Consider the following 24138-nt stretch of genomic DNA (forward strand, 5'->3'; position numbering starts at 1 on the left):
GTCTCGCTTGCCAACGCCGCAAACCGTCCGCACACATGTCACCAGCCGGTCTGCAACCGCTACCTTGCCCTGACCGTCCGTTTGGGCGCATAGGTATCGATTTGTACGGACCACTTCCTCTGACGTCCACTGGCAACCGCTGGGCCATCGTCGCCGTAGATCATTTAACGCGATACGCCAAAACCGCCGCTCTCCCTGCGGCTACTGCACGTGATGTTGCGTCCTTCCTACTACATCGATTTATATTGCGCCACGGTCCACCCCAGGAGCTTCTCAGCGATCGAGGCCGTGTCTTCTTGTCAGAAGTCGTCGATGCCATTCTCACTGAGTGCCATTCTGTCCATCGCAAAACTACTGCTTACCACCCGCAGACGAATGGTCTGACCGAACGCTTTAACCGCACCCTCGGCGACATGCTGTCGATGTACGTCGCCGCCAACCACACGAATTGGGATACCATACTGCCCTTCGTCACTTACGCCTACAACACCGCCCCTCAGAGCACGACTGGTTTTTCACCTTTCTTTTTGCTGTACGGAAGGCACCCATCACACACCATCGACACGATACTCCCGTACACGCCGGATCCATCTGAGTGTACACCTATTTCCGAGACCGCCAGGCTTGCTGAAGAGTGTCGCGAGCTTGCCAAGACTTTTACGACGCATGAGCAAGAGCGGCAGAAGAGTATTCGTGATGGCTCCGCCACTTCTGAGCCCACCTTCCTTCCTGGTTCCCTTGTATGGCTCTCAGTCCCGACCTCTGTAGCTGGCCTTTCTTCCAAACTACTCCCGAAATATGAAGGTCCCTACCGTGTGATCGAGCGCACATCTCCGGTCAACTATCTTATCGAGCCAATTGAACACTCTTCGGACATGCGCCGCCGCGGGCGCGACATAGTCAACGTGGAGCGTCTGAAGGCTTACTATTACCCGCTCGTAGTGACAAGCTGTTAGGTCGCCAGGCGGCTCCCTCTTCGACCCCGGGGTAATTGTACAGAAGCCGCCGAACACTGAAGTGGGTCGAACTCTTATGTGCTTTCTAGTGGGTCTGCCCAAAGAGAACGCCGCTCGCGCGGAGCCCCCGTGTTTTGGCCGTTACTGTCGCCATTGTGTAGACTCGCTGTGTGCCGGCTAATAAACGCCATAACAATATATATATATATATATTGTGAGCATTATTACTCGTCCTATCTTTTCATCTGTACATACTCATCATCACCACTTCAGTTTAGGTGGTGGGGCACACATACTCGAGACAATAAAGAGTCTTAAGGGTACTGGATGCCATCTTACAAGTGATGGAGAGTGCTGCCTGATTCATGAGTCTTCTTGCGCTCTCGGACACCGCCAGCATCTTTTAGAACACATCCGTGGAGCTCCATTCAGGCTGCCGCTTAAATGAATTTGGTTCGGTAATGTCGCAAGCCGACCAGCCCAGCGCGCCAGCTTCGCCACCGCTCCCATCACCAAGAAACCCTTCTCATTTGGTCACCAGCGCTCAAAAGGTCCTCCGCTGTTCGCAGGGCTTCCGGGTGAGAATGTTGAAAACTGGCTCCAGGAGTACGACCACGCGAGTGCCATCAAGAACTGAGATGAGCCTGCGAAACTCACATACGTTGCATTCTACTTGAGCAGCGTCGCAAAAACGTGGTTTTTGAACCACGCTACAGATTTTCCGACACGGCCCGCCTTTACGCGCCAGCTCCCCCAGATTTTCGCTAACTACTCAGTGCGCTCGGATATCGCCAAAAAGAGGCTTGGTGCACGTGTTCAACGCGCCGGCGAGTCTTACACTTCTTACATTGAAGATGTTCTCACCCTTTGCTGCCGCATCGGCAACCATATGGCGGAAAACGACCATGTGTGCCATCTGCTCAAAGCCATTGCGACTGTCACTTTTGTTGCGCTTGTGGTGCGCAATCCCCAGACCGCAGCCGATGTTGTAGCTACCTGTCAGTGCCTTGAGGAGCTTAAAACCACTCGGGTGCAACTTGATATGTCTGATCTGAGGTCGAGTCATGACACAACAGAACTTCGTGCATTGACCCGCTTTATCGTACGAGAGAAAATTCATGCGCAGGTTTCACCTCGCCACCTTCACATGCGAACGACGCCACCTGCTACTAGTTTACGCTACGTCGTGAGGGAGAAACTGGCCTTGATCACAGGCACACCACATCCCGAGTTCACATTCCGTGCCCCTACCAAGTTACGCTCACGTTGCTGCTACAACGCCTGCACCCCACGAAAACCTGGCCTCGATGACTGTCACACCTGTTCCGAGCTCACATCCTGTGGCCATGCCAACTTATGCCCACGTTGTTGCTAGGACACCTGCACCGCAGCAAAGAGCAATGCAGCCACCGGTGCCCGAAGTGCATGGTTCGCTCAACTCACTCGCACCGCGACCATCTTCCCAGCCTTACAACCCCATATTTCAAGGTTTTGCCAACACCGTCAACAAGACGAAAGACGAAGCTACGATGACTTTGAACGGGACGACTTCTACCACATTGGACCACCCTATCGCCGACTGTATCAGAACAGCACACGTCGGTCGCCGTCTCCGCATAACTTTGGCTCAGTTGGTAGTTCCCGTTTCTCACGTCGTCGCTCACTTTCACCAATGCGGCGTTCGTCCTCTTCCCTTCTACCTTCTATTTCGGTTCCCAACCGCCAACAGAAAAACTAAACAGTGCAGCGTCGGCAGGGAAAGCTGCATCTTTCTAACTGCGTCAAACTCCTCCGGACCACCCTATAAATGGTTTATTGGTGTGTGTTGAAGGTATACAAACAGAGGAACTGGTAGACACAGGCGCATCACATTCCATAATTTGTGCAGACTTTTGTACCCGCTTGAAAAACGTTAGGACGCCATGCAATGGCCCTTCTCTTCCCTGCGCAGATAGAGTTCCTATTCAGCCTTCAAGTGTTGCGCAGTCCGCGTTTTTATAGATGGCATCCTTCACCACATTCAGTTTCTTGTACTTCCTTTGTGCGCTCACACAGTCATTTTAGGATGGGACTTCCTTTCTTCGGCATCAGCTTTTATATCGTGTTATCAGCGAGTAATTCATATGTCAGCTAATGATAGTTCATCTGATATGGATCCATACAGCTTCCGTTCGTTGCTGCCACGTATTGTTTCATTTCGCCAGGAGAATAATGAATTCTCACGATCGCATCGGATACTATAGTTAACGGTGACGTGCGGATTGCTCCACAAGCTCACTCTAAACCTGCGGGGCTTAGCATTGCACCCGGCCTTGTGCGGTGTAACGACGGTAAGGCATTGGTTACCGCCTTGAACCCAACTTAAGGGCACTGCTGTGAGCTGCTTCACTGACAGCGAGCCTTTTTCGCTGGTTCCCCTTCACGCAGAATCGCCGCCTTTGTCTGGTACAACTCATATCGAGGCTACCACTGTTGCTTTAAATGCTACAATAAGACCTCACCTCACTGCAGAGCAAAAAAGAGATCTTTTAGACCTTCTCCAAAAGCACAACTCTTTGGTTGACGTTCATTCCAAAGTTTTAGGCCGCACGTCTGTTGCAGAGCACAGCATCAAAACCTAAGGCAGCTCCATTGTACGCCACCGCCCATACCATCTGTCTTCGGCGGAACGTCAAATCATTGAGGAAAACGTCGCCAACAAGCTCAAACGGGATATTATTCGACCTTCATCCAGCTTTTGGTCGTCTCCTGTGGTGTTGGTCCGGAAAAACAATGGCTCTGTCCGCTTTTGTGTTGATTAAAGAGCGCTCAATAAGGTAACGAAAAAAGATGTGTAACCGTTGCCACGCACAGATGATGCCCTAGGCTCCCTACAAGGCGCAGAATATCTCTCCAGTTTTGACTTCCTATCCGGGAATTGGCGAATACCTATGCGCGAAGTAGACAAGAAGAAAACAGCGTTTGCAACGCCTGACGGGCTTTACGAGTTTAAAGTCATGCCTTTTGGCTTATGCAACGCTCCAGCACCTATTGAGCGCATGATAGATTCTGTCTTACGTGGTTTCAAGTGGAAAACCTGCTTATGTATGTGGACGACATCGTAATTTATTCTACTTTTTCTCAGCACCTTAAAAGTTTGGACGAAGTTCTTACATTCATTTCAAATGCTGGCCTTCAGCTCAGTACAAAGAAGTGCAACATCGCCAGCTGGAGCATCGAAGTATTGGGTCGCCTTGTCAGTAAAGGTGGCATTCGACTAAACCCGAGCAAGGTTGCTGCCGTAATTAGTTTTCTTCGTCCGGGCAATCAAAAATAAATGCGAAGTTCCATGGGCCTGGCGTCTTACTTCCGCCGCTTTATCCGTCACTTTGCTGCTATTGCGGGGCCGTTACACAAGCTTCTGACGTCATGAACGGCCTTCACTTGTACTGACGAGTGCGAGTGTGCTTTCCAAGCCCTTAAGCGTGTTTTGACATCAGACCCCATCCTCAGTCACTTCGATGAGAGTGCACCCACATTTCTGCACACAGATGCCAGCGGCCACGGAATCGATGCTGTCTTTCTCCAGCGCGACGACTCTTCACGTGAGCGAGTAGTTGCGTATGCCAGCTACGCACTAACACCTGCGGAGCAGAGCTACTCTATAACAGAGCAGGAATGTCTTGCTGTCTTTTGGGCCATCTAAAAATTTCGACCTTATCTGTGTGGACGCCACTTCTCTGTAAATACCGACCACCATGCCCTTTGCTAGTTGTCTATGCTGACGAATTTGTCTGGGCACCTCGGTCGCTGGATACTCCGTTTGCAAGTGTACACTTTTGACTTTGTGTACAGGTCTGGCAAACAGCATCAGGATGCCGACGTTTTCACTGCCCTCTGCCTCTTTCATCTTCAACCACGCATCCTCAATGCACCTCAGGTGATCAAGCGGCTTCCTCTTTACTCACGTTACCACCCCTGGCAGTTGCTGTGTCACTATCTTTAAACAGCAGCGCTCTGTTTGGCGCGTGCCAACGTGATGACCCATACTGTAACCGTATTATCGGGTACTTGAATGACTCGCCTTCTCCACTTAATGCCAGACTACGTCGTCAGCTACGGCAGTTAAAGCTAGAGAACATTGTCCTGTAGCGCTTTACTTACAATGCGGTTGAGCATTGGTAGGTGCCAGTACTTCCCCGATCACTGCAAAAATAAGTTCTCGAAGCACTACACGACGACCCATCAGCTGTACACTTAGGATTTCAGAAGACCTACTACCGCGTTAGGAGCCGTTTCTTCTGGCCTGGTCTTTCTACCTTTGTGGCAAATTATGGCGCTTCTTGTGCACTTTGTCAACGCCGGAAATCACCTACTTCAGCTCCTGCTGGCTTATAACAACCCATTCCATGTCCCGATACGTCTTTTGTCATTGTCGGAATAGACCTCGTCGGACCACTTCCCGCAAGCTTGACAGCCGTCGAATACCTCACACGATACGTGGAGACCGCTCCTCTACGCACTATCTCTGCCTCTGACGTTGCCACCTTCTTTTTATAAGCCATTGTGTTGTGTCATGATGCACCTCGCACATTGTTGATTGACCGGTGCAAGGCCTTCATGTCAACAATTCTTGACAAAATTCTAAAAACTTGTGGCACAGTTCATAAGACCACATCCGCGTACCTCCCGCTGACAAATGGCTTGACAGAGCGATTTCACCGGACTCTAATCGGCATGATATTTATGTACGTCGGACCGAACTACGATAACAGGGACAAAATCTTGCCGTTCGTAACGTTTGCACACAACCCCACTGTTCAATGAACCACCGGAAATTACCTTTCTTCCTCGTCTATGGTCGTGCGCCGACATTCACCATTGATGCCTCTTCCTTCCATGTAACAACAAAATCGTCCATGACTATGCCAGAACATTTCGTCTCCAGGCTCGCTGACACATGGCAACGTGGTCTACTCAACGCGCAGGCCAGTCAACTGGACCACAAGCAACGCTATGACAGCTTTCGTCGAGATGTAACCTTCCGTCCTAAAGATAAAGTACTACTTTGGACACCTGTTCGCACACTGGATTATATGAAATGTTTCAGTCACTCTTTCTTGGACTTAACGTTGTTTGGGAACGAACATCTCCTCTCAATTACCTTGTCACTCTCGTCGACGATTCCTTGGACCGTCGTTACTGTGCTTCTGAGATAGTCCACGTTTCACGTCTTAAACCCTTTGTTCGCCGTAAATTTCCCGCCTAAGTCTCGGCCGGGTCGGCAGCTCAAGTGCGCGGAGAAAATAATTGTGACCATTATTACTCGTCCCATCTTTTCATCTGTACATACTCACCATCCCCACTCCAGTTTAGGTTGTGGGGTACATACTCGGGACAACAAAGAAAAGTCTTGAGGGTACTGGACGCCATCTTACAACATATATGTGGAAAGGGGTTTATTGGCGTGTGTTGCGACAGTGACCCTACGATGAAAACACGATTGGGAGAGAGGAATGGTCAAGCGAATCCCGGCGACGATCAGCACGAGACGAGCGAGAGACGTCCAGAACCCGAGTACCCAAGCGCGGTGACGATGTTGGTTGCCAACGATGCGTTTTCTTCTTCACAATTTGCTTCGCCGAAAAAGAGCCATACTGGCGACCTAAGAGTCTGGAGGCAGAGGACTATGATATGGCTTAAGGTGGGCGACATGGACGATGTCACGTCCACACCGGCGCATGTCGTCAGATGGAGAAAGCGGCTCAATGAGAAAATTCACCGGCGAGGTTTGCTCCAAAACGCGGTAAAAGCCCTCGTACTTCGGAACGAGTTTTCAGGCAAGACCGGTGTAAGGAACAGCCAGCCATACAAGTGATCCCGGGGAATAGCTGTGGCTTCATGAATAGTCGGCATTGTTTTCTTTCTGGCTCTGCTGTTCTTGTGACGTAAAGGTGCGTGCGAGTTCACGGCACTCTTCGGCTTTTCGGGCAGCTTCAGACACAGATGGGCATTCGGATTCGTCAGGATGGTATGGAAGGAGAGTGTCGATGGTGTGGGATGGTTCGCGTCTATAAAAAAAAAAGAAAAGTGATTACTTGTGTATGTTGCTGTTTTATTTCCAGTCAACAGTAGTTGTTTTGCTTGCTTGCTTGTTCCTTTCTTTTGTGGCTCTCACCCACTAAGGGGGATTGGCCAAGAAGCCGGTGGTTAGTGCAAGTAAATACCTATAGATTTTCTAGATAATGGGAATGTGATTACTGTGTTTTGACTGTGAAATTAATTTGGCGCAATGTTAAAAAAAAAGAAAAAAAGGGGGGGGGGAGAAATAATAGAATTTGTTGAATATCTGTGGTGAAATCGTTACATGAAATTCTCCTGAAAGTTGAATCATTGCAGTGTATCAGCTAAATAATAAGTGGTAGTGTGACTAGTAAAATTCGAGAGCTGATGGCTGACTCAGCAAGGTAATCTTCTTGTGTTATGTATGAATTCGCAGAGAGCCCCGTAGATGTTCCTGTCGCTATGTCCCAATGAAATGGCCCCAAAAGACAAAATATCGGGAGTATTAAGTGATATTCCTAATTTTCTGAATAAAATTTCGAAGCAGTTTTTTCTTTGATTTTTGAATCAGTGCCATGTGATAAGAAAATGGTCGATATGTTCAGGTTCGTTACAGCTTGAGCACAGAGGGGATGGCACCAGACCAGACCTGTTGAGTAGAAATTAGGAGGTGGTACACGGCAATTGTTTTTCTCTGCTTGCTTGTTTCCTTTCTCAGAGAAGTTTTTCTCCGTTTCATCGTCTTTTCTTCCTTTTTCGGCGTTTGAGTGATTAAGAGTTCCTCATATATTGTTTTCCCCCGCCTTATGTAATGCCTCCGGGCCCTTAAGGCTTCAATAAATGAAATGAATTGAAATACGTCTTCAAGGGCATATTTTACAGGTCCGGGTAATTTTCATATTGGATGAAGTTGAAACTGGCACACCTAAAAAAGGTGAATGCTTTCACTAACGTTGCAGCTGTGGCACGGCCTTACTCTGATGAAGGCCGTGCCACGGCTGAAAGGTTTGTGAAAAAGAGAGAGAGAAATAACTCTATTGGGTTGAAAAGGAAGTGGTTTATGAGCTACATGGGTGAGACCCCATGTCCAAGGCTCCGCTGGCTTGCGCCGCCACCAGACGGGGTCCAAGAGTGCTACTTGCGACTCCGGGTTGAAGCTAGCGAGGAGTGTCTCCCACTTCTCCGAAGAGTTTTCTATTCTATAAATACGCCGTAAGCGATTGAGTTCATTAGGACGTTTAACAAAGCTCCACGAGATATGGTAAAGGGTCGGTGGGAAGTAGTGGCACCGCGGGCAATTGCACCCATACAGAGTTGGATGAATTTCGGGCAGTCATAATAATTTTGAATTAACTTCCGTTTGAATTTTACGGAAGTTTATGGCGCCTTCCCCTTTAGGAGATTTGCGGGGGGGTGCCATATTTCTGCCGCGTGCATCGCTGGTGAGCAAGAAGCTCTTGTGGAGCCATCCGAGCTGGGTCGCTTTCTTCTTTCTCGCGAAAGCCATCGCGCGTAGTGTTGGGTGGTGGTAACAGCTAGAAAGTGTGCTGCTCCGCTCGGTTCGTGAGCGCTAGAGCTAGAGCGTCAGCCCTCTCGTAAACCTCTAGGCCTGCATGTACCGGGTGCCAAACCAACCTATAGTGTGGCTCAATTCACTGCCTACAGTTTGCAAATGTTTAATGGGAGGTGGCCTTTCATGAATATCCGGCACGCCTCTTGCGAGTATGAGGATGTACGTCTGGTCGTCATTTTGCTCTCGACTTTTGATCGGCAATGTGACGGCGAAACACTCGGCCGCGGTGATCAATGCACTGTAGAGTGACGCGCTGGACACCATGCTTCTCGTGTCACTGCTTACAATTGTGACAACGCAGCGCTTCAAGTTTTGCCTGAAAGTGTCAATGTTCTCATTGATGTGAGTAAATGTTCATATCCAATTTACTCACTCCTCTCGCCTTTCGTAATGCCACTCTTTGGTCTTATTCCTGCACTCTAACCCAAAAATGGCCAAAATGTGAGCGACTGGTGCTTTTAATCCTTGAGACCAACAGTTGCTCTCTAAAAAGAGCAAGCGCAACAAGATGGCCGACGTGTCCAAAAACGGGGAAGCAATCATATTAGTCTTAAATCGGTAATGGAGCAATGGAAGGAGGAACGAAAGTAATTGGTCTCGTCACACAACAGTTATTGACCTGAAGGACACCGCAGGCAACTATATATGCGCCGACATTGATATTCAGAGGCCAGAATTTTTCGTGCGTGTGCCAACCTGCACCAAATTAAAAGAGTTATTCATTTAGGCATCCGCACATAACAAAAGCATTGCTGGCTGATGACAGAAGGCCGGTGAATACAGCTGCCGCAATGTGTGTAACACGCACAAGAGCAGCATAGAGTCGGTGAAGGAATGCTAAAACTGATCAAACGCCGAAACAACTGCAAAACGAGTATTTCGATAAAAAAAAGCTGACACCCCGTGTTCGTCTCCACACGGAAGGTGACGATCGTCAAAGCCCCCCAACACCTCTCCCTCCTCACCCGCGAAACACGTGCAAAATGCTCAAAAAAGGATTTAAAAAAGAAGCAAGCCCAGAGGCGCCTTTAGTCAGTCACACAACTTGGTAGTACACTGCAAGAGGAATGGTGAGTGCAAAGTGACAAACCTGCTTGCACGCGACAACTATGGTGCTAGCATAGCAAGTGATGTAGTCCTTATAAAGTGATAATTATTTATTGTTTTGTGCATACTAATACTATATAAAATTTTTAACTACAATATGAACTTGAATAAATACTACTTGCAATATAAGTAAATATTTTTTAAAAGTGTAGTTACAAAGCGCACTATAAGCCTTCAACTGACCGCTGTTCTGCCACCCTCTGACGTTTTCCCAGCGTAACTAGGTCCGCGTTCACCCTACTCCTGTCATATGGTTGGTGGTCGGTGAGCAATTGGATGGGCATGGCGGTGTGCCATGTTTAGCTCGTGCGTGTGCTCTCCATAATAAATGCGAAGCATTTCTTAGCTAACTTCGGTGACTTCGAGCGCATCTATCTATCTATCTATCTATATTTCTATCTATCTATCTATCTATCTATCTATCTATCTATCTATCTATATATCTATCTAGCCACCTACGACTTTTAGCTCTCCTGGCCGTTTCGATAATGCTATCGATACCAAACTTGGTGTGACATAACATGAGGGACTGTATGAGGAAAAAGTCTGACTTCTCATAACATGAAAATCATGACACGTATGTCATGAATTGGATGATTTACATTTCATGGTCCTGCAGCTCTTGCAGTGGTTTCGTTCACATGGCATGTTCCAAAACTGGTATGCTATGGCAAGAATGCTTGGCGAACACAAGCAACAGAGCCTAACATGAAACTCATGAAATGCGTGTCATTTCATGTTGTTACATGCCACGCCCCGGCCGTTTCGCTTGCGTCACATAAACTAAATTTGGTATTACAGTGCGTGAACGCAATATGAAAGTATGTGACAGGTACAAACATGATGATCATGAGATGCGTGACATGTAACAACATGACGACATGCCACGCTCATGATGCACTGGCGGGCATTTCTCTAGCTTCACTTATACCAAATTCGGCATTACGGGGCGTAAATAGATGACGAAGGTATGGCACAGGTGCAAGCATGATAAACATCACATTCGCGTCATGTAACAACCTGACTACATGCTACGCTCATGATGCGCTGGTGGCTGTTTCGCTAGCTTCGCATGTAACAAACTCGGTATTACGTGACGCGAATGGACGACATAGGTAAATGACACATTCAAGCATGATAATCACGGCATGCGCGTCATGTAACAACATTACTACACACCACAATGATGATGTGCTCACGGTTGTTTCGCTAGCTTTACATAGGCCAAATGTGGTTCTACGTGACGCCTATGGATGACGAAGGTATGTGACTGGTGCAAAAATGATAATCATGAGATGCGTGTCATGTGAGAACATGACTACATGCCATAGCCAATGCGCCGATACATTTCGACGTGACACGGTGCGCATGCTCGCTGGCGTTCATTTCGTCACGTCACGCTGGCGTTGCAACGCCAGGCGCTGGTCCTGCCATATACTCGCAGGCGTGCGCCGCGCTGTGTTGCTTTGAAGCATGCGCGTTTCAGCGCGTCCGGCATCCCTCCGTCACGAAAAGATGGAGACGCAGTGTTGTCTGGGTAACGCATTTGAGCGAAATGCAGCATGTCGCATTTCCTGCCGGTTGCCGTCGGGCCGCGCCAGCAGACGCTGGTTGCGCCTGGCGTCAGACTATAGAGTGCTTGCGTTCTGCTGACGTTCAGTCGCTGTGCCTAGCGTGCGCACGCGTCAATGCTACATTGGAGTATAATGGGCCCTTCATGATGCGCTTGCGTCCAGTTTGCCAGCTCCACATATACCAAAGTTGGTGGTGTATGACGTCAATGGACGACGAAATATATGACTGGTGCAAACATGATAATCCTGACACGCGTGTCATGTAAGAACATGACAAGATACCACGCTCATAGCGTGCTCGCGGCTGTTTCACTAGCTCCACTTATACCAAATTTGGCATCACGAGACGTGAATATGTGACAAAGGTAAACGACACATCCAAACATGGTAATCAAGACACGGAAGTCATGTACGGCATCATTCGTTTCTACTTCATAACGTTGTGTTGATTTTAATGTGACTTATCAACATTTATCATTCGTGCTTCGCATATCACCGATTCCCACTGTACGTGGGATCTGCCAATTTTTTGCGTTTCTGCTTATTCGTGATGGAGTTTAGTGTACGCAGATCTTTGGTGCGCACAACGTTGTTGTGGAGTTTGCTGGTGAATGGAACAAACACGACGTAAACGTGTCTTCAACTGTCTGCAAGCCAGTTGGCTCGTCGGACAAAAGACTCTGCATTCATGAGCTTCCAGTTGAGTGGTGACGGAACTGCGTCGCATTTCAGACTACTTTAATGATCTTACAATATGTAGGGAATCGCAGTCTAACATTGCTACTAGGGTTTTCAACTCCAAAGTTTGTGCTTGTTCCCGGCATGTGCAATACGGTGAGTTCTCGAGCAGCTGCCTGATTGTTTTTTAGGGGTGAAGCTCCTTAAAGCGGCACCCGTTCGTCCCTCGTAGTTGATTTGATTGATATGTGGGGTTTAACGTCCCAAAACCACTATATGATTATGAGAGACGCCGTAGTGGAGGGCTCCGGAAATTTAGACCACCTGGGGTTCTTTAACGTGCACCCAAATCTGAGCACACGGGCCTAAAACATTTCCGCCTCCATCGGAAATGCAGCCGCCGCAGCCGGGATTCGACCCGCACCCTGCGGGTCAGCAGCCGAGTACCTTAGCCACTAGACCACCGCGGCGGGGCCCTCGTAGTTGTAGTCGTAGTGTGTAAGAAGGGTTACATTTTGACCTGCAAGGTGGTGCTGGTGAGAGATTTTTCCTGTGCTTTGTTGAACAGTTTAAAGTTCGCGGCGTGCACGTTCACTAAAAGCCGAAAGCTCCCATCTCTCATTCCCAATTAGTAGCCATTGGCATGTACATTCAGCACTATCTGACAAAAAAGAGTCGCTACGTTATACTCGCTGGGTGTAATCTTTTTAGTTTTAAAAAGGTTTAGCGAGCGTTGAGCCGCAGTGCAATGAATACAATGAACTAGTATATAACGTCAACTCGAGGTGGTTAAAGGTGGGAAGTAGATACGAAGTATCTACTTCCCACCTATAGAAATTAAAGGGATCCCACGTACCCCTAATGAAAACCTTGTGCAATTGCTTGCCAAAGTTGGTGACGCCTTGGGGGAGCCAATAAGTGAACAAGACATAGAAATATGCCACCGTTTGCCAGCGAGGAGTGCCACTTCGCAAAGTAACACGGCACCAGACCCAGGTGTTGCAAAGAACAACGAGGTACGCCCTCATGCAAGCGCTGTTCCCGATCGGGGTAGCAAAGCAGGCAGTGATGCCCCCCTGAACGAAAACATCGTGGTTGTTTTCAATCGCCGAGCTAAGAGGGATGCCATCGTTAAGAAAGCAAGGAGAACTCGATTCACAGCTGAGGAACTGGGTTTCACAACTAAACAGTCTGTTTTCGTAAATGAGCACCTTTGTCCCCAACTGAAAAAATTGCTGGGTATGACGATTGCTCGGAAACGGGAAATGAACTGGCGCTTCGCGTGGGCAAGTGGTGGCAAAATATTTGCGCGTGAAACGGAAACGTCTCGTGCAGTTCAAATCACATGTGAAGCTGACTTGCACAAAATGCACGCGGCCACTTCAAGCAGCCGCGGGGCATCTAGCATGCCATAGGCTTATCTGATTAGCACTTTTCGTTTTTTCGGCACAACCTTTTTTTTGTTTTTTTTCTTTTTGTTAAAAAGGCGATATTACCACGTGATGTCAATATACCTTACACTAGTGGATATTGCAGTATCATGCACTTAAATGCTCGCTCAGCTCGCAACAAGCACGATGATATAACTACGTTTCTCGACGAATTCTCGTTTAAATTCGACATCATCATGATTTCTGAAACTTGGTACACGTGCAATGATGAGGTACTATGCTTGCCAACGTATAAATCGTTCTTTCTAAACAGGCCCTCTCGTCGAGGGGGAGGTGTTTTGCAACTAATTGCTGACCACTTAGTTTGCAGCCTTCTCCCAGAATTTTCAGCGATTACACCAGACTATGAGGCATTATCACTAGCATGTCACAAGTATGTATATGTGGTAGTTTATCGTCCACCTGACGGAAAAACAGAAGCGTTTTTTCAATTTCTTGAAAATCTGCTTACGTATGCGTGCACTAACAAGTTGCACATTATCATAGGGGGCGACTGCAATATAAACCTTTTACAGCAAACTGAAACCACTCGTAACTTCCAACTACTACTTGATTCCTTTGCGTGTGCTAATATTATTACTGAACCTACACGTGTCACTTTAGATACTGAAAGCCTTATCGACTTACTTATTACAAATGACATAAGTGATTCAACCGTATCTGGAACTGTTATTGCCGATATTAGTGATCACTACCCTATATACATGTTTCAAAATCGCAACGAGTATCTTAATCGTGCAAAAGTATCAACTCCAGAATCATACAAAATACAGGAAATTAGTGACAAAACATTAGACACTTTTAGGCGTGAAATTGCGCAGATTTGTTGGGATCCTGTCTATAAATCAGGTAACGCTAACGAGGCGTATGAAATATTCATGTGCCTGTTAAGAAAAACTTACCATAAGTGTTTTAAATATAAAACTGTCGAAACCCTGAAGAAAGGTCGGAAACAATGGATGACGCGAGAATGTCTGGAAATGATTAAGAAGAAAAATCTTCTGTACGCGAAATTCGTGAAAACAAGACACCACAACGATCTTTCGGAATTCAAGCGGTATAGAAATTTTGTAACGAAGCAACTAAGAAAAACTAAGGATGCGTACTATGAAGCTCTCTTCAAGAGGGTTAGCACTCGTGGCGACGTGCTTTGGCGAGAAATAAATAAGCTTCTAAATAGAAGTTGCTCTCGAGACAACGCACTTGAGTTAAACATAGATAACAAGATAGTAAAGGGTCAAGAACTTGCTAATAAATTTAACGTGTACTTCACAACGCTGGTGTCCTCTGATTTATCAAACCCTTCTCGTGCCTGTAATAGTGATTACAGGGACTTTCTAGGTGTGCCAAACATGAGCACTGCATATTTTTTAAACACAACTCCTGAAGAAGTACTGTCTGTATTTATGTCACTAAAGAACACTACTGCTCGGGACATAGATGACCTACAAATTAAACCTATTAAAGCAGCACTTGATCTTTTGTTACCTGTTCTTACCCATCTGTTTAATATCTGCTTATCCACGGGAGTTTTCCCAGAAAAAATGAAGCATGCGAGAGTTAGTGTCTTATACAAATCTGGTGACCGAAATATTTTTTCTAATTATCGTCCGATCTCGATACTTCCTGTTATATCTAAAGGGCTAGAGAAAATAATATATCAACGTGTCATGTCTTTTTGTGAAAAGTACTCTATATTATCACCGCATCAATTTGGCTTCCGACGGGGCATGTCCACGGAACTGGCTCTCCTCACACAAAAAGAACTCATACTTAACTCATTTGAAAAGAAACTGTTAACATTGGGTGTTTTTATTGACTATTCCAAAGCGTTCGATAGAATCAACCACGAAGTACTCTATGCAAAATTGCGTCATTATGGTTTTCGGGGAACCCCACTTGACTTTCTGAAATCTTATTTATCACAAAGAAAGCAATCTGTAGTTATAAATGACAGCCAATCCTCCCTACTAACCATAACGTCAGGTGTACCTCAGGGCAGCATATTAGGGCCCCTACTGTTTAATATTTATATAAATGACATAACAAGTGTCAGCAAATATGTGGACTTTATAATTTATGCAGATGACACTAGTATATTTTTTCATGGTAATGATTTAGGTAAGCTTGCAGACTCAGCCAACAACATTCTTAACGACATCTTCATTTGGAGTACTGCAAATTATTTAACGATCAACACAAAAAAATCCAAAGCTGTGGTATTCGCACCGGTTCAGAAGGCTGTCTGTCGTGGTTTGGATATATATCTCGGGCCCGAAAAAATTGAGGTTGTCAAAGAAGTTTCATCCTTAGGAGTAATTTTTAATGAAAATCTTATTTGGGATGAACACGTTAATAAAGTAACTAGAAATATAGCTAGGACGTGTGGTGCTCTCTCTAAACTTCGACAGATACTTCCAGCAAACATTAAACTTTTACTCTATAATACGTTGTTTTCATCTCACATAAACTATTGTAGTCTAGTGTGGGCAGATACATCTAAAGCAAATCGGAACAAAATATTTTTACTGCAGAAAAAAGCGATTCGTCATATTGCAAACGTACCATACGACGCACATACAAGTCATTTATTCAGAGAATATAAGATTTTACCGATCGATCACATACACAGTTTCAACCTTATTATGAAATACAAACAAAGCTTGCTATCAAACAATGCTTGTTTTCTTAAACTGTGTAACCTCAGGAAAAATACACAATCCTATTATGACATTCGGAAAAGGCCTTCCTGGTTTGTTCCTTATTCGCGAACTAATCACGGTTTGAGAAGACTTGAACACTGTATTCCAGCTTGTTTTAACTTGTTTGAAAATAAAAACATCGACATCTTTAATATACATAAAAAACAACTTAAGAACCTTCTCATCCAAAATGGCGCCGTGTAGTTTAGCATCTTCTAGTTGTCCGGCTACAGTTCTATATGTAAAAGAAACACCCTATAATAGTGCTTGTGTAACATGGCATCGTATAATGTTTGCTTTCTTTGACATTTTTTTCGTTGCTTTTTTTTACGAGTAAAACATACAACATTTCACTCGTCAGTGTTTCCCTTGTGCACTAAAATTCGTGCTTTTCGCATACCCAGTGTTGTAAACGTTGTATAATCATGTTGTAATACTTTGGTAGCCGTTTAGCAACGTGTGCATTGTTTCATGATTGGCCGCACGCTGTTTTCTTTTGTTTTTTGTTGTTTTTCTCTCTATGTGGTTTGCTTATTTTATGTAAACCTGAAACTGATGTAATTTTGATGCATTTTCTTTTTATTTATTGAAGTTTTGCAAATCGACGTCAAATTGTTTTTTCATGTTTTGTGCTCTGCTGATTCTGTAATGCCAAGTGAAAAGGGGTAGGAGCCTCGTCAAGCTGCTAATATAGCAGCTTTTTGCTCCTATCCTTGCGTTTTCTTTTTCGCAACTCTGTGAAGAAAATGCTCAATAAAAACTGAAACTGAAGTGCAAGCCGTAAAAAAGTAAAAGCCGAATTCTCCTGGCTCTCATTTCCCATTAGCAGCCATTGGCTTGTGCAATGAGCACTATCTGAAAGGAAAAGGTTGCAACGTTATACTCGCTGGGCATAACCTCCTTCGTTTTAGAAAGGTTTAACGAGCGTTGGGCCGCAGTGCCATGAATACAGTGAACTAGTATATACTATGAACTCGAGGTGGTTAAAGGTGGGAAGTAGACCCGAAGCGCAAGCCGTAAGAAAGTGTGCGTGTGCCACCTCTCGTTTAGTCCTTGGAATGTCCACTGAATGGCGGTGCTTTTTCATGGGGAATATATGATGAAAAGATGTGAGATGGTGATACTTGGATTGTCGAGTAGATGGACAAACGGACACACAGACAGATGTATGAATGGACGCATCAACGGACGCAGGGGCGCATGCATGGAAGAACGCAGGGACGGACGCAAGAACAGACGCACGCACGGACGGGCGGGCGGGTGGACGCACGGACGGTCGCACAGACTGACGCATGGACGGACGGAAGGAAGAACGAATGGACTGACGAATGCTTCGCCCCACTTTCCATCATTCACTCCGTGGATATGCTGCCATTTTTTTTCCAAAGACATTGTTGACTGCTGTTGTTTTATCAAAAAAAAAAGACCTGTTCTTGTTTCTACACCGTATCATTTGACACTGTATCGTACTATGTAACCCCTTTTGTTACCGCCTGCAGCCCCTCTTGCTGCTTTTGTCTTCACTGCAGGGTCAGTGTCTTTTTGCTTTTAAATGTTCATTTTTACCTATTTCGCAAATACTTATTTCGCAATGATTAACATTGAGTGGGTTTTTTCCTGTCTTGATACTGGTACTATCTCTCATTGGCTTTAACGTTCACGGCTGGGTGTGAAGACATCATGTGAAGGTGAAGAGCGTTCATTATATAAACACTGATATGGCTTGCCAAGTAACGTATCACAAAATCACAAAACCCACCATTTGATTTCACAATTCATGTTACAGTAGACGTCTTAGAATGTAAACCCTGCTTCAATGTGTGTGTGTGTGTGTGTGTGTGTGTGTGTGTGTGTGTGTGTGTGTGTGTGTGTGTGTGTGTGTGTGTGTGTGTGTGTGTGTGTGTGTGTGTGTGTGTGTGTGTGTGTGTGTGTGTGTGTGTGTGTGTGTGTGTGTGTGTGTGTGTGTGTGTGTGTGTGTGTGTGTGTGTGTGTGTGTGTGTGTGTGTGTGTGTGTGTGTGTGTGTGTGTGTGTGTGTGTGTGTGTGTGTGTGTGTGTGTGTGTGAGAGAGAGAGAGAGAGAGAGAAACTCATTATTATGTATTTATTCTGGCGTGTAAACCTCACAATTTTATTTCTTCTTGCAGCAATGTGATGCCTCACATACACCTGGTGTGGCATTCCCCTGCGCTAGCTTGATGGAAACAACAGTCCTGCGCAACTCGAGTCCTACACAAGTGGAGAAGTTGACCTTGTTTTTGTAATGATGACACAGACTGCCCTGTACTGGGAATTCGACATTTTTCCCACGGAAGACACAGAAAATCTTTGATGTATTATGTCACTCAGTTAGTGTTGGCCGGCGAACTCTACTATCTCTGCTCACACGCCGCCTCAAAAAAGTCAGCAGTTCTCATGTATATCTGAGAAGTGCCGTTATGCGAAGCATGCAAAGGGAAGGTGACCGTGCTGCATTCTTTATTGAGTGACACCTCATGAAAAGATGCTAGATATAAGTACAAATGTTAAACACGCAGATATATTTGAAGAGTTTCAGATGTTTATGTAGGCAGTTGTTTGCACATGCGTAACGATGCTATAGGCACCGTACACTGACCAGATGGAGCTGGGTTGCTCAAACTTCCCCATCTCAAAGTCTTTGAGATTCACCGTTAGGGCCACGCGGGAAATAGATGCATGCTCACGTCCCTCGTGTATCCCAGTCACAATCCGCCAACAGATGCAGGACGCCAACCGTGCGCGTCGTGTTCCATTTCCATTGAGGCCTTCTCAAGGTTGCTTTTTTCAATCCGCGAGGCTATGTACTCTGGTGCTGCAGTCAGACTGGAAAACTCGATAGAACGGTTCCTGCAATGCCAAAAACTGATATGAAGCCCTGACCCTCGCGAGGATGCTGGCACTGGACGCTGCTACATAAATCAGCTTCAGCGCATGAAAACTAACCACAATGTACGTTAATCCAAGGTGACGGCTGTATCAAAGAAGTATATATGTAATAGGTTGGCAGGGCTGCAACCACTATTGACATTTCACGAAGATTGGCACCTATTTCAAAAGCAGTGGCGAGACCTGGCGTAGCTTTGTATTAAAATTGCCCGTGGCCACGCAGAATGTTTGGGTTTGATTTCAGATAGGACCGTGACATTTATTCTTTGGATTAGTCGGGTCGACGTTACCGATGTCGGGTATTTCTTGACACTCGCGCGTTAACACTGCCCATGTGTGTTCTTGTCGTTCCTCGGTAAATATCAAGTCCCAATCACATGTGGCACACACCCGCATACCACTGGCAAATACCCGCCCGAGAGTATGTGCCACTGGCTGACGGGACGTGTTTGATGACGTACACGACCAAATTGGGATATTAATCATGTCTTGACCAGCGCATCATATTCGTCAAACCATCTTACCCTCCCATGCTAATTTTGGTTCACGCCTAGTTAAAGGGGTGACCACGAGAGCAACCGAACGTAAGCCGCTAGACAGACAGACAGACAGACAGACAGACAGACAGACAGACAGACAGACAGACAGACAGACAGACAGACAGACAGACAGACAGACAGATAGACAGATAGACAGATAGATAGATAGATAGATAGATAGATAGATAGATAGATAGATAGATAGATAGATAGATAGATAGATAGATAGATAGATAGATAGATAGATAGATAGATAGATAGATAGATAGATAGATAGATAGATAGATAGATAGATAGATAGATAGATAGATACGTTCAAATTCGCTGGAGTTCCCTAAGAAATGCTTCGCATTTGATAAAGCATTTCTTCTTCTTTAAAACTCGTCCACTCTGTTGTTACAAGCCCATAAAAAGGGCTCTTCCAAGGAGCTTAGGCCGTTTTTGAGCATCTGACAAGAATAAATATTCATTCCCACCAGGAGTAACTGGAGGAATAAGCATTTGCTCCTCAGAGAGTAACTACGAAAATGCGAGAGTAACGGTCAAGACTAGCCCTTTGTCTTAGGAAAGCAACGGGTGGGAGCATTGGTTGGTTCTCGGGGAGCAACTGGAGGGAGTAACTGTTCATAACCTGAAGGAGGAACTGAAACAAGAGCAATGGTTCGTCCGCCTACAGTTGCTGCTTTTAGCTGAGTAATAGGAGTGGCAATGCGATTGCTCCCCGAAAGGAGCAACCTCTATAACCCCGTTGCTCCCTTTTGGCTTAGAGTATATTTCGATCGCCTCTATTTAAATAAACTGTCTGAATGAGTCTGGTTCGTCTACCAGCCCTTCACCTAAGGTTTCGGGTTTTTGTGGTATACCAGCCCTTATCTCTCGTCCGAACTTCGTCTGGCTTAGGCGGTCTCACAGAGAGATCAATGGTGCTGCCTTCGATTGGGCGTATGTGTTATGCACGTGAGTATAGGACGATGGTAAATGACACATTCAAACATGGTAATCATGACACGGAAGTCAAGTACGGCATCATTTACCTCCACCTGGTCACGTTGTCCTGATTTTAAAGTGACATATCAACATTTCTCATTCGTGCTTCACATATCATCAATTCCCACTGAACGTGCGATCTGCCAGTTTTTTTTGTTAGAATTGAGAATATTCAACCTAATGATAATATATTCTTCTAATGAAGAGGAAGTACTCTGGCGCAGAGGCAGCAGCATCGAGCGTGAAGCAGAGGTGCGAGCTCGTGACCTGTAGCAGGTGCATTGCCTAACCAGAAAGCAGCTCTACAATCAATCTCCTTTATAATATATTAGCGAGTTTGAGAGTTGGGGGCCCATAAAACTGGGTCCTCAAGCTTCGTTGCGGGGTTGCTCTTGCGTTCGCAGGAACATAATAGTTTGATAATTGGGTCAAACGCAGGCTGCATTGGATCAAACGCACGGGGCGCCACCCATGGCCAAATTCAAATTTATACGAGACGCGGGCCATACTACAGCATGGCTCGTGCTGCATTTGCTTCGTCGTGCGGGTGATCCAAAACGCCTTGGCTCCTCAACCTTCAGCACTGTGGAGGCTACTGGGCCGCTAAGCCAATAAAAACGGCAATTAGCCTCTCCACGTTTATTCATTCGTGCCATGTCGTCTTCTAAACGTCTTCACGGCATCTGCTCGCTGATTTGTCTATACAAACTCATCGTAGATGAGGCTAGTTTGATAACTTGAAAATACAGTAAAACTGTGAAACCATCAGTCACACCAGGAACTTGAAGCGTGGATTTGTTGTTCTGCATCCTGAAGCTCGGTACGCGCTTATCCCGGCGGATACCTTCACTTTGTGCCCATTTCTCTGCGATGTTTATCGGTGTTCTCGTATAACTGCTTCTCCTTCGACGCGTTCCGTCGCGTGTCCCGCTGCAATATTTTCTTTCTCTCTTTTTCGTTTTTAACGAAGGAGGATTTGACGCGCACGAAACGCTGGGCCGTGTTGCATGTCCGATGTTTGAAGATGCAGCGTTCTTGGTCTGGTGACGCAGCCCAAGCCGTGCCTCGGCGCCTTAGTCTTAGCGTGTCAGGCTAAGCAAGCAACATATCTCGCTAATAACGACAGCACGTACCTGATGTTTTATCCTCAGAGTAAAATGAAAGAAATCGATGGTGAATTTCACCAATCATTAGTTCCTTCCAGCGCAGTGGGAGTGTAGCAAGAGCAAGTTCGGATCAAAGCGAGCGGTCGCTTTTGCACGGATGCTGCAATCTTGATTTGGAAATGCAGTTACCGGGGGTAATAGACACAATTTCGTGCGCACGACCTAAATGCAAACAACAAACGTATTACATAGTGATGTCGCGTATCATACACCAAACAAACACCAATTTTTGCCCACCCGGCCAATTTTAGGGCACCTAATATATCTGGGACTATGCTTTTCTGCACAAGTATGTGGCTTGCTTACACCCCATAGCTTTGGTAGTGCTGAACCAAAAGGTTTGGGCCTTGGGTCAGCAAGAACGCAAGAGCCCAAGATTGGCTTGAGTTCTGCACATGCACCCTGGTGCTTCGCAAGCTTCTTGGGTCCCCAAGCTTTTCGCGGCCCGAATTTTCAAACTGCCTATATTGTTTTACGTCCCAAAATCACTATATGTTTAACAGGAATGCCATAGTGGAGGACTCCGGCAACACCAACCATCTGGTCTTCTTTCACGTGTGAGGACACCTCACAGTATACGGGTCTCTCCCTATTCGCCTCCACGAAATGCAACCTCTTCTGCTAGGATTGAACCCTCAACCTTCAGTTCAGCAGCCGATCACCGCAATCATTGATACAGCGTGGGTGCTTACTTTTCTCAAATAAAATTGTGAGGAGTTACTGGGCTCCATTTAAAACAGCGGCCTCACTGTTCAAAAACTATACAAAATTAGTCGAGTCGTATTTGCATTCAGTTCGCTTTCATCGCTGGGCAATTTGTGATAAATTTGGTTAGATAATTCATAGTTCTACACCCTTATTATCACAACACCTAAATTTCTTCGTTTTCTGCCGGATCATGTAGTAGACGTATTCCTTGAAGATACCAACCTACGCCCGCAAGAAAGATGTTAATGAAATTTCAAGGCTGCCTGGTTGCGGTGCCCCTTTGGGAGGGATCGGTGTCGTTTAGAAATGACGCGAACGCATTAGGATAGGAGGGAGATTTGACGCGTTGAAACACGTCATATACATTATAACATCATCCTCAGTGAAGCCTTGGTAATTTTCAATTAATAATAATTTGGTAAGTCTTGCTTCAAACGTTCTCAGGCTGCATGCACTGTTGTCATACAACTACGGCTATTGTCGTGGCGGCAGACGTAACTCTACACTATTGGAGCTGCTCCATCGTTGCGCCACTAAAACAATCGGCCCGTGTACTTGACGCTGAATAAGCAACCTGCATACTAGCTCCGTGCGGCGCTATCTTACCCTGTCACGCCGAAATGTCATGGCTTAACGCAGACAACAACCGTGTGCTAGATATTTATCAACAGGCTTGAAGAAAGCGAACGTGAGTAGCAACAGCGCACGCGCGAGTGCATGCTGAAGTAGTCTGCTTAGCAAAAAAAACAAATATTAGGAGGTTAACACAACAAAGCGCACACGCTTTACGGAGTGCATCTAGACGGTGCGTTGTTTGCGGTTGTCACGCTGGAGGAGTGTTAAATCGCTCTCCTTGAACAACATATTCAGTGCAAATCCACCAACCGGACGAAAAGGAGGGGAGCTGAGAGTGTCGGTACTCACAGTGCAAAATGTGGTAGCGGTGAAACCCGGCCTCACGAAGCTTTCGAGCCAGGAAGCACCTGTGGACCCTTCTGGAAGAGGCCTGGTCAAGGACAGCGAGCAGACAGCAGAACACAATGAGGAGTACGCTGAACGTTTTCGGTGCCGGCATTTGGATGCGTCGACGAAGGCATGTAAGCGGCGCTTGTTACACTCTGTATATGCGCAGCTACGGCAACACCAATGTCACGCCGAACGTGTCCACGCTTACATCGCATCACCAAACATCGTCTACTTGTGGCTACGACTAAGATGTCCAAACGTCATCCGCCTACAGCATCGTTAAGTGGGCGTCCCTAACAAGAGAGTGTTTAGCACGTAGATGCCCAGCCTCTGCCTTTGGAGCACTTAAGAGTCACCTTGCCCGGTAATGTTCTATATAATGTATTTTCGGTAGGTAGCGCGCATGCGCGATCGGGCGGCACAAATGATCGGCTGATCAAATAACACGCTCGTTCGCTGGCAGCCAACAAACGGCATAAAAAAGGTCCCACGAATGGTCTCTCCCGGGGCTCAAGCAAAAAAACAAAACACTATGATCAAAGGAAAGAGTGACAGGATTACTTCGCCTGCTTTCATGTCATTACGCATGTACTGAATTTCATTGCGCGTACACTGTATAGGCGCTCTCTAAAGAAAAAGTAATGAGTAGAAGCCAGCTTTACCTGCGCTCCAAAATTTATTTTAAGGCTGCAAAAATAGGCAGGCAGAAAAAAGGTTTAAAGCCCCAAAATCTCATATAACACCACAATATATATTTCTAAAATAAAATATTTGAACAAATGCGT

General features: G+C 46.0%; 1 protein-coding gene across 2 annotated transcripts in view; it reads right to left on the reverse strand.

Annotated features, from left to right (window-relative positions):
- The window catches only part of LOC119185825 (lysozyme C-1-like), a 405391-nt gene extending 381597 nt beyond the window's left edge, over positions 1 to 23794 (reverse strand). Inside the window, exons 1-2 of one of the 2 annotated variants that reach the window (XR_012893649.1) lie at positions 23312 to 23445; positions 18641 to 18948 (exon numbers count right to left, since the gene is read on the reverse strand). Coding sequence is in view for 1 of the 2 variants with exons in the window: in XM_075886446.1 (XP_075742561.1) it covers positions 23312 to 23462 (151 nt within the window). In the remaining variant the exon portion in view is untranslated. Of the gene's footprint in view, positions 1 to 18640; positions 18949 to 23311 lie in introns of those variants that run through there. The other variant, XM_075886446.1, reaches the window with a different exon arrangement.
- Positions 23795 to 24138: the final 344 nt, after the last annotated feature.

This window comes from Rhipicephalus microplus, chromosome 2, assembly GCF_043290135.1.
Source record: "Rhipicephalus microplus isolate Deutch F79 chromosome 2, USDA_Rmic, whole genome shotgun sequence".
In the NCBI taxonomy this organism is placed as follows: domain Eukaryota; kingdom Metazoa; phylum Arthropoda; class Arachnida; order Ixodida; family Ixodidae; genus Rhipicephalus; species Rhipicephalus microplus.